At 43.6% G+C, this 11,623-nt stretch overlaps 1 protein-coding gene across 1 annotated transcript; it reads left to right on the top strand.

Moving 5' to 3' along the window:
- Positions 1-5,301: 5,301 nt before the first annotated feature.
- TMEM17 (transmembrane protein 17) lies at positions 5,302-10,164 on the top strand. The gene is made up of 4 exons (XM_066640423.1): positions 5,302-5,410; positions 7,379-7,482; positions 8,175-8,288; positions 9,278-10,164. The coding sequence occupies exons 1-4, from the start codon at positions 5,302-5,304 to the stop codon at positions 9,629-9,631; spliced, it is 681 nt and encodes a 226-aa protein (XP_066496520.1). The 3' UTR covers positions 9,632-10,164.
- The last annotated feature ends 1,459 nt before the right edge of the window (positions 10,165-11,623 follow it).

Genomic DNA, 11,623 nt, shown 5'->3' with positions numbered 1-11,623 from the left:
ACTATATCATTTGATGAATACAGTAACCTACTAAGTATCAGGTTTGGATCTAAACTGTGGAAATCTGATTAGCGCATAATTAGTCTGGAGAATTCATTGTTACAAGATGTGGTGACACTAGCTCGGATGGTTTTAAAAGGGTATTGGACAAATTCATGGGGAACCGGTCTCGCTATGGCTACTAGTCATGATGGCTATAAGCCACATGAGTTCTAACAGCAGTATGCTTCTGAATCCCAGTTGGGGGGAACAATGGTGGGAGAGAAGTAAGCCTTTTCTCCACCTTGCAAACTAGTTCCCAAAGTGGACCACTGTGTGAAACAAGATGCTGAGCTATATGGGCCTTTGGTCTAATCCAGCAGGGTGTTTTTTATGTTCTTATATTTCACCAAGACAAGTTTGATTTGTGTTTTTATCATTTTTTTTAATCCTTTGGCAAGATTTCTATAATGAATACAGAGGCAGTTCTAGATTTCAGGGGTCCTTCAGTAAACTGTCCTCCATGGGCCCCCTCCCATGGTAAGTTTGTGGTGAGACTTACCTTGAGAGGTTGGGATAGGAATGAAGAGATGATAAGGGAGAGATTCTAAGAGTTTTCACCATCAGGCATGAAGGCTAAAAGAACAGAGGCAGTCTCAGGGATTATCAACTTATTTATTTATTTTATTTTTCGCATTTTTATACCGCCCTTCCTCCAAAGAGCTCAGGATGGTGTACACAGCTGTTTCTCTCCTGTTGTCCTCACAACAACCCTGTGAGGTAGGTGAGGTTGAGAGAAAGTGACTGGCCCAAGGTCACCCAGGAAGCTTTGTGGCTGAGGGGGGATTCGAACATGGATCTTCCAGGTCTAAGTCCACCTCCCAAACCACTACACCATCCTGACTTCATAGTAAACTGTCAACCCTTATGCCAGAACTCAACATACTTCAAACTGTCTGAGCAGAAAGCAATTGGCAAGGGATTTGTTGTAAAGGAACATTAATTTCAAATGCATATCTCTATACTGCCAAGAAAACAATTTATTGACATTTTGACACTGCAAATCTGTGTAATTTTCCTTATCATGCAAATCTGGCCCTCAAATGCAATAGCATGTGATTAACCAGTGGAACACATAAATACTAAAAACTGGCTAGATTGTGACCAAAGTATTATTAAATCCAACAAAAGCAAAGTGAGAATAAAAAAATATGACTAGTTAGATACATTTGGAGAATATATTGTAGTAGTTGGCAACCTTCCGTCTCGAAAGACTATGGTATCGCGCTCTGAAAGGTGGTTCTGGAACAGCGTCTAGTGTGGCTGAAAAGGCCGATTCAGGAGTGACAATCCCTTCCACACTGGGAGCAAGTGCAGTCTGTCCCTGGTCTGTCTCCCTGGCTATGGGCCTTCCTTCTTTGCCTCTTAGCCTCAGACTGTTGGCCAAGTGTCTCTTCAAACTGGGAAAGGCCATGTTGCACAGCCTGCCTCCAAGCGGGCCGCTCAGAGGCCAGGGTTTCCCACTTGTTGAGGTCCACTCCTAAGGCCTTCAGATCCCTCTTGCAGATGTCCTTGTATCGCAGCTGTGGTCTACCTGTAGGGCGCTTTCCTTGCACAAGTTCTCCATAGAGGAGATCCTTTGGGATCCGGCCATCATCCATTCTCACGACATGACCGAACCAACGCAGGCGTCTCTGTTTCAGTAGTGCATACATGCTAGGGATTCCAGCACGTTCCAGGACTGTGTTGTTTGGAACTTTGTCCTGCCAGGTGATGCCGAGAATACGTCGGAGGCAGCGCATGTGGAAAGCATTCAGTTTCCTCTCTTGTTGTGAGCGAAGAGTCCATGACTCGCTGCAGTACAGAAGTGTACTCAGGACGCAAGCTCTGTAGACCTGGATCTTGGTATGTTCCGTCAGCTTCTTGTTGGACCAGACTCTCTTTGTGAGTCTGGAAAACGTGGTAGCTGCTTTACCGATGCGTTTGTTTAGCTCGGTATCGAGAGAAAGAGTGTCGGAGATTGTTGAGCCAAGGTACACAAAGTCATGGACAACCTCCAGTTGTAGTGTAGGCATACATTTTGTATACAGCAGCAACTGGTATACACAGTTGGAAACTAGGAAAACTTTCTGTTCATGAACTATTCTGCATGTTGGCATTTGTTGGGGATAGGGCATAGTCTGACTACTGGAGTCAGCATATCCAGTCCCCACAAACTACATGGCATGCTTTCATAGCCCAACAACCCAACTTCTTTCCTCAGCCCCTTAGACTCACAAGCATCGCTGCCACTTGAATCTCCACTTGCACCACTGTGCATACCATATAGACAAAATGCAACATTTCATTGTACTAATAAAGACAGCATAAGAGCATTTTATGGCCCAGTCCTATGGAGGGCCTATACCAGCGTTTCACACAATCTGCTACCATTAAGTCTTCTTACAATATCACAAAAGGTGTCCCAATATCATACACATTGGGACTGCCTGCACAAATGACAGGAGGCCTTGTGTGCACATCAGCCACTTTGGTGGGTTTACCTTTACTTTCCTTACTTTGCCTTTATTGGCACAAAATGTGGGCTTACCTCTTTGCAAGCGAGGGAAGGATTAGAATGTCAAACTGAAGAGGCTCTATTACAAGTGGGTTAGTGGGGGGGGGGGGTGAGCAGATGTGCCCCTTGCAAGTACATTTGCTCCCCCCAACTTGTCAACTTATCATCAGCATTTCAGTCACCATCATGAATGGCCCGAACTTGTGCCTTGCTCTTTCACACTGTTTTAACAGTGACAAAGCAAGGAGGGAAAAAGTAAATGGGAGGTAGGTAAGGTGGCCATGGGGGTGGCTGATGGGCGCAGGGAATTGCCTGCACCCATTTGCTGCCTGAGACACTTCATCACATGGCTGGGTCAGCCTTGCATCAAAGCATATTCCTTCACATATTTGGTGAGCCCTTGTAACCTTTTATGAAACCTCTGCTTTACTTAACAGGGGACAAGTATCAAACATAAATTGCGCATTGTGCAATCCTATGCATGTTTGTACAGAAGCAAAGCTGCTATGTTTAAAGAGCCTGATTCCCTTGCAGGCCTGGCCCAAGGGAAAATGGCATCTGAGTTTGCCCTCTTTTGCTGCCATCTTGCTGCTCCCACCCTGCCCTCTCCACTTCAGTTTAGAAACAGAAAAAAGGGGAGCAGAAGTGATGATGGCCACAGTGGCCACCTTAGCCCACCTGTCTCCTCCTTGCTCATGGTGGAAAACGCATCAGGCTGGCTGAGAGGGTGGCAGTCATCACCATAGTCTCTCTCATCATCCTTGCTTGTGGATGAAAAGATAGACAATGGTAGAGACACCAGCCTTCTTGTCAATTTGGCCTTCTTGTCACCAGCCTTCTTGTTGCTGCTGTCATTGCCACCACCACTGACCTCCAGCTAGCTTATCTGCTTCTTCCTCCTGGCTCTGCTGCACTGTTCTGAAATAGCAGGGAAGAACAAGGAAGCTGGGAGAAGCAGACATGGCACACAGCCTCTCCTGGCTTCCTTGCTTGGCCTGACTCTGGCACTCTCTTTCAAACAAGAGTGGCAGAGCCAGGAGGCTCGGTGAGGAGGCCATGAGGGTGACCTGGAGCAGCTTGCCTTATTAGCAGGCTATTCCTGCTCCATGAGGCGAGCCTGTGTGCACTGGACAGCAGAATGGGACTTGAGCTGAAAGGCAGTGAACAGGCAGCCACCACCTCTCCCCCTCCCATGGCTCTTTACTTGCCCCTTCCTCTGCAAGGCTATTTAACCACAGCAGGAAATGCAAGGTGTGCTCCCAGCATGCTTTGCTGTGTTTAACAAGCTGCATGGAAGAAGGATTGAGATCACCACATTCTGATCCTCAAAAGAGAAACAAAAGACAAAATGTAATGTGCGTGGTGGTAGTGGGGATCTTGGCACACTTCACACTTCCTTTTTTGATTCAAGAGTCCCCTGTACAGCCTTGCAATGCAATCCCAAATAAGGTCCACTGAATTAAGTGAATTTACTTTCAGGAAACTCTGGCTTAAATTCTATACACACTTTCCTGGGATTAAATACCATTTAACACAATGGGACTTACTTTTGAGTAGACACACAGGAGTGCAGTGTAAGACACATATGAGGGAGTATGCCCATTGGACATAATGGGACGAGGTTTTCAAGTACATATTCACTGCCTGAATCTGTTCAAGAGACCCTTGTCATTTTAGATAGTAGTAGTAGTAGTAGTAGTAGTAGTGGTAACTTTATTGTCATTGTGCTACAGCACAACACAACACAACACAGTGTTTCTCAAGGTTGGAAAAGCATGGAAAAGCATGCTTTGGAGCTTTCCCTGCTGAGCCAAGCATCCTGCTGCTGTTTGTTGCACTGCATTCCTGGTCTCACTGCCAGGCGGCAGTGTTCAGGGGTCCTGCGAGTACCACCAGGCACCACCTCAAGTACCACTGGTGGTACCCATACCACTAGTTGAGAAACACTGTTTTAGGCCCTTTGACATTTTCTGGGCAAGGATGCACTACTCATGTTGCTGTTCCATAATCTAATGCCCAATTGCAACTTTTCACTCTGTGACTTTTTTGAGCAATATGTTGTTTTCCATTCTGTCACTTAGACAGTCTATTACCCATCTTGGACAGAAAAGAAGCAGGGGCAGCTCTGAGTTTGCACAATGCCTCTTCTTTGTAATTTCTTGTTTACAAATGGTGCAAATTATCAGCCCAATCCTATCCACACTTTCCTGGGAGTAAGCCCCACTGACTCTAACGAGACTTACTTCTGAGTAGACATGCATAGGATTGGGCTGTAACTCATGCATACAGTATGCCAGCTATTATCTCCTCTGCTGGCTTCTCTCTTCCCTTTCAACTCAACAGGAGTCCAATTTTTAAAGGGAAAAAATAAATAAATAAACAGAATTCTATCCCAGTGAGGCTTATCCAGTAAGGCTGTCATCCTATCCACACTTTCCTGTGAGTAAGCCCCATTGGGCACAATGGGACTTACTTCTGAGTAGATGTGCATAGGTTTGGGCTGTGAACCCAGACCTATGCATATGTAACATTCCTGGGTACAGCAATCATTATTTCCAAGCACTGCAGTGAAAGGGATCTTTGCCACATGGATTCCTTTCTACAGGTACTTCCACCTGCATAGCAAAGGGTTTAATGAAAACCGGAAGTGAGGGTTGCGGGGCGCGGATCGTTGCATAACTCTTTGGGATGAACGAATTGTACAACAGGACTGAACCACGCCTAGTTGCTATAGCAACGAGTGGAACGTTCGGCTCGCGCGCTTCATGTCCCTGCCGGAGCCAGTAAGGAAGCGGCTGAGTTCCTTCAGCCGAACGATCTTTATTGACAGCAACCGCACCGGGCCCGAGAACAGAGGAGAAGACAATACTGCCGGTGAGGGGGGGGGGGAGAAGAGCGCGCGCCACACGACTTGCCAGCTACAAAGATGGCGGCAACGGCAACGTCACGTTGGCTGGCAGGCGGCTTTGCCAGGAGTTAAAAGGGAAGGAAGCCCTGCCAGATAACAACATGGCGGCTTTGGCTTCAGTCCCAAGCCTGGCTTACTGACTTCAGTTGGGTTTGCAGTGGAGATAAGCGCAGCTGCTCATCCAGAGATGCTTAGGCAGCAGAGATGTGCGGTGGGTGGTGAGGCAGAGCCTCCCCACTGGAGTCCTTTGAAGAGCAGCACCGCCGCTGTGAGATGCTTTGGCAGCAGAGATGTGGGGTGGGTCCGGAGTCCTTCGAAAAGCAGCGCCGCCGGACTCCAGTGGGAAGGCTTTTCCTCACCACCCACCCCACATCTCTGCTGCCAAAGTATCTCACAGCAGCATCCCACAGCACCTCGTGCAGTGGTGGCGCTGCTTTTCGAAGGACTCTGCCTCGCCTGCCTCCCCACACCCACCGCACATCCCTTTTTGGCAGCAAGCCTATAGTTATCTTCTAAGCTGAAAGGTGCCTGAAAGGGAGGCTCTGCCTCACCTGCCTCCCCACCCACCCCACATCTCTGCTGCCAAAGCATCTTATAGCAGCATCCCACAGCACCTCACACAGTGGCGGCACTGCTTTTCAAAGGACTCTGCCTCGCCTGCCTCCCCACACCCACCGCACATCCCTTTTTGGCAGCAAGCCTATAGTTATCTTCTAAGCTGAAAGGTGCCTGAAAGGGAGGCTCTGCCTCACCTGCCTCCCCACCCACCCCACATCTCTGCTGCCAAAGCATCTTATAGCAGCATCCCACAGCACCTCACACAGTGGCGGCACTGCTTTTCAAAGGACTCTGCCTCGCCTGCCTCCCCACACCCACCGCACATCCCTTTTTGGCAGCAAGCCTATAGTTATCTTCTAAGCTGAAAGGTGCCCTTTGGCTTCCCTCAGCACATCCCAGCTACAGTTAATTCTGCAAGAGGGACAACAAGTTCAAAAGTCTCTTTTTAATGTTTTATCTCAGGTCTACAAACTGCAGTCCACTGGCCATAGCTTGCCCACCACAATATTTTATCTGCCCCTCAGCAATTTCTCTGTCAAAGCATTTGCTACTGTTTGATATTTTCAGTCATTATATATCATTTCTCAGCTTAAGCAGGGCTTTGTTTCTTTGTAATTGTCACATTTCTCTTTTGTTCTGAATCATATCATACAGATTACAAAAAAGATCCAAACTTTTTCAATTCATTTATATTTTACTCATTCATTTATAAAACTCATTTTTTTTAGGCCCACAAAAATATACAAAATATATGATGTGGCTGTGATGTGGCCCTTGTACTGAAAAGTTTGGAGACCCGTTTTATCTGACAGCTGCCTGAGCTCAGCAACCAGATAAAAGCACCATGTCTGTGGAGCAGCAAAACGTGTTCTGACACATTAGAAGATACACCCTCCCATTCTTCTCAGAGAAGAGAATATATTAATTATCATTATTATTTATTACTGTACCACAGTGTTTCTCAACACTTCACATGGTCCAACTACTAGAAGTAACTGTTGATGTTGGGCCCAGTCCTATCTAATTTTCCAGCTGGTGCTGCTGTGCCTGTGGGGTATGCACTGCTTCCTGTGTTGGGGAGGCAGACACAGAGACCTCCTCAAGGTATGGGAACATTTGTTTCCTTACCTTGGGGCTGTATTGCAGCTGCACCAGTGCTGGAAAGTTATATAGGATTGGCTGGGCAATTTGGCTGGGCAGTTCAAGCATTACACTTGGCATTGCTGTTGTTTAGGAACCTCTGTTTTAACGTGGTATTTATCCAGGTAAATGTGATATCCATACACATTTACCTGGAAATGGAGTTAAACTGGACTTACTGTACTCTCATGTACTGCGTGTGGCTGATGTGTGCTTTTCTCTTTTTGTCTCTCCAGATAATGAAATCGTTTCTAATTTGCCCTTGCAAATGTCTCTCTATTTCAACCTTTGTTTTTTCCCATTTTGGTGGGTGAGCAGTGTGGTTATGTTGCACCTGAAGGTGAGTCCTGAAGTCAATTGGTAATCTAAATTACCATTTGTATTCACTCTTACACTCTGTGGCAGTGGTTCTCACACTTTTAGCACCGGGACCCACTTTTTCGAATGAGTATTTGTCAGGACCCACAAAAAGTGATGTCATGATCAGAAGTGACATCATCAAGCAGGAAAATTTTTGACAATTCTAGGCTGCAATCCTAGTGACACGTACCCAGGAGTATGTCCCATTGACTATCATTGTTAAAAGCATATACAGAGTAGCCTATTAAAAGTACAGATCTGTAACATTTCCCCAAATGCAGTCACATACCATGGTAGCATCAAGTCTTAACACATTAAAAATAAAATATTGAAATGAATGTGGACCCACCTGAAATTGGTTCACAACCCACCTAGTGGGTCCTGACCCACAGTCTGAGAAACACTGCTCTGCGGAATATACAGACTGCTTATTGCTGGTTAACATAACAGCAGCATTATTATGCAATAAGATTTCCACTGAGAATGTTTTGAATGTAGCAGATGGGTTTAGAAGCAGGCACATTTTGGAAAAATGGGGGGGGGGGGAGAATAGGTGTGAATAGAGGACAATAAAATTTAATGAGATTCTCAGTATAGCCTGAATTTCAAAATGATCATTCCAAGTGTGTGTTGCCCAGTTGTAGTATTTCTTTATTTTTTTCTCAATTCTAGTATCCCATCTTGGCAGACTACTACAAGTTCATCCTGGTGACAATCATTGTACTGACAACTCTGATTGAGATTATCCGCTTATATCTGGGATATATGGGGAACTTGCAGGAGAAGGTAAGTTTGCTTCACCTGGCTGGCGATCACTGTTCCAGTAACTGGCAGTAAATTGCTTTGAACTGGTCTAAATATCAAGTATGAATTGTAGCATTTAAAAATAAAACAGCAAAGAGTCTTGTAGTGCTTTAAAAGATCATTTTTTTCAAGCTTTAAATTTATTTCAGCATAAACTTTTGTGAGCTACAATCCACTTAATCAGAAACATGGTGAAGACCAGGGGTGGGTAGGTGTGTACACACCATGGGGGGGGGGAGGAAAAGAAAGAGAGAATAGTAAAATATGGAAATAGAAAGCTATGGGATTTAACTTGTACTGTTATCTGCCTTGGAGTCTGATGGTGAAAGTTTGGGTATGAGTTAAACACATAAATATTGGGGTATAAGTTTTCTTTCCAAACTATGGATTCTTTGTTCTAGCTGTTGCTGTCTGTATAAATGGCATAGACCTTGCTTCTACAGCTGAGAGTTTCTTTGCTAACACTGTGGAGTGAGATAAATGAGAATTTGCTCAATACCATTTTCTCTCTGCTGCTGTTCAGAGCAGCTAAAATGCAATATTGTACTTCCTGTTCAAAAAGAGACAAGCAAGTAATTTGCCCGTCCTCCCTGCCACCCTGAGCCTTTTTCTGCTCTCTTTTCCCTGTTACTGGAATGACACAGAAAACACATCTGGTTAGGATGTCTGATTGAAAAGGCTGGCAACGATGCTTCACTTTGTTGGCAGGATTGCCTTGAAAGCACTAACAGCAGCAATAAGGCAATGACTTTTTCTGTAGAGGAGAAGAGATGGTGCAGAATTCCCATTTTCTGGTACTGAAAAACCATTTTTTTAAATCTTTGTGCTACGGAATTGCTGTTTTTCAGGGTTTGCACTTTGGACATTGATGTAGGAAGTCTGAGTCAATAGCTTATTGTTGTCATCATATTCTTTGTTGTCATTATCCTGTTCCAGGATGGTAAACTGATACTATTTTTCCCCTTTTCTAGGTTCCTGAATTAGCTGGCTTTTGGCTCTTGAGTCTCCTTTTGCAACTACCCTTAATTCTCTTCCTGCTTTTAAATGAGGGTCTGAAGATTCAACCACTGGAGCGAGCAGTTCACATCATCTTTGTTATCTTCCTTGTTATCCAGGTTATTACTGCATTTCTAGCCCTCAAAAGAATGGTGAACCAACTGGCAACTCGCTTCCACCTTCATGAGTTTGATCGGCTGGATGCTCATTTGCCCTCGGATAATGTAGCCTGGAAGAAAAAGAGGGTAGAGGCTCCACGGCTGATTAGGCCACCCATGGAAGAAGTGTGTTCAACAAGTGTTGGTTGGGGATCTGCAGTGAGAGCTTGATGGTTACAAAGCAGTCAGCTATCCATAAGTGTTCCTTGGATCCTGTTTCCTTAATTGTGTTTCTAAAAATTCTTCTTAGGAGTTCACTTTGTTACGGATAACAAGAAGCTACTCTTCTATAAGGAACTTGTGAAATCAGTGTTTCCACTGTGGCTTTATTCTGATGCGATGAAAAATGAAAAACATGACATTGGAATGTGAAACCTGCTAGTATTTTGCAGGGATAATTCATGAACTGAATGGAATGACAACTGCCCACTTAGATGTGGGCAGTTTTCTGCCCACTCTTGTTCACATAACATTTCATGTTTGATCCATGTGAATTGTGCCTTTACCTGTAATATTTTAATTTTAGTACATAATATGTTCCTTCATGAGTATTCAGCAGTAGAGGAAAAATGTTATGTCAGCATCAACTCTCAGATTTCATATTTCTTTTGGGCACCTGGGGTGGCGTTTGGCATTTGTTCTTTTTAAAACATTTTGCTTCATTTTTGTACATGCATACAAAGAGTTATATTCAAATATTTCAATGACTCCAAAGGTTCCAAAGGTAAATTTTGTAAAATAAATACATTTGTAGCAACCTTTTAGTTGTGTGTGATAACTGTAGAACATCCTGTCAAATGATGCTCTGCAGATGCTAGTCATGGCTTTCATTTCTACATTGTTTCTCTGCAACAGTGGAGACTTTGTGAACGAGTCTTCATCATTCTTCAAAATTTGAAAACAAAACTGGCTTGAATAACTTTTCTGGGGAGGAGGTTCATAGTGATTGAATTCCATCATTACATAGTAACTTAAAGTAAATGAAGGGAGAAATGCAAGACCTAAAGTCCAAAATATAAAGATTTCAGTAGTTGCTTTTATAATTAGAACAATTACTTCTATTAATTATAAATTCTGTCTTGGCCTTTTTCTATTATTATGAGTGCAGTGGTGAGTGCAGTAGTGAGTTCAGTTTGCATGGCTGCACTCATGCACCATAGATACTTTTCTCTAGTAATTTATTTTCAAAACTAAACTTGGCTATTACGCTATCTTCTTCTTGTCCTCCCCCACTCCACTGTTGAAATGCTTTTCAAAATTCCATCTAAGACAGATGTGAATTCCCAAATTAAGTTCTAGCTATTTCAGGATGATAATTTTAGTATTTTAATTAAGAAAACTTTCAAAGTAAGAAAACGTAACAGTCCATGGAAAACTAATCAGAATAGTGGTGCAGCAAAGTTTTTAAGAATCATTGCTCTTAAGCTTTTTAACTTTTTTTAACAAGTTCATTTTCTCAAGCTAGGGATATGGAAGGGGTTTTATGTATTCTTGCAATCAATTGGAAATCCATCTATATGTGGTCTCTGGAAAATAACCAATAGCTAATCTGTGCTGAACAGTATAAAAAAACTGTCCATCCTCAGATAGTGTCTTTTAGAAATGACTGCCAAAATGCATATTAAGTGTTATCAAATTACTTTAGTTCATTACCACAGGGCTGCACTGGCAGCTGGAAGATCCATACAGCTATCCAGGAATCTACCACTGGTAAGGTCCTCTATGGAACTGGAGGATCAATACTGCCCCCTCTCTTCCACCCTTGAAAATCCAGAAATGTCCCAGAATATTCTGAAATATTGGGCTAAGAATTAGGGTTCATTAATATCCAGGACAGCAGTTTCTACTTTGTAAATATTGTTCCAGATTAAACTGCAAATTCAGCAACACAAGGCTGGTGTTAGTTTAGACTTTTCATAGAATTCTCTGCTTTAGCAATACACTGTATCTCAGTACTATTCAGTGGCAAAGGCTACCGGCCCATCATAGAGCAATTAGCATGCCTATGGGGTAATTAAATTTCTTACTATGACAATTTTGGTGGTCTTGCAGAGTACAAGGTTTTATAACATTACTGAATTTAATGTAGGGATATAACAATGCTCTTTCTCTTCTTCCTCCATTATCTTAAATAGATAGTATTGTGACCTGTTCTTTTTTCCT

Source organism: Tiliqua scincoides, chromosome 1 (genome assembly GCF_035046505.1).
Source record: "Tiliqua scincoides isolate rTilSci1 chromosome 1, rTilSci1.hap2, whole genome shotgun sequence".
In the NCBI taxonomy this organism is placed as follows: domain Eukaryota; kingdom Metazoa; phylum Chordata; class Lepidosauria; order Squamata; family Scincidae; genus Tiliqua; species Tiliqua scincoides.
The sequence above is the reverse complement of the archived record's forward strand: the minus strand, read 5'-3'. Positions and strand labels throughout refer to the sequence as shown.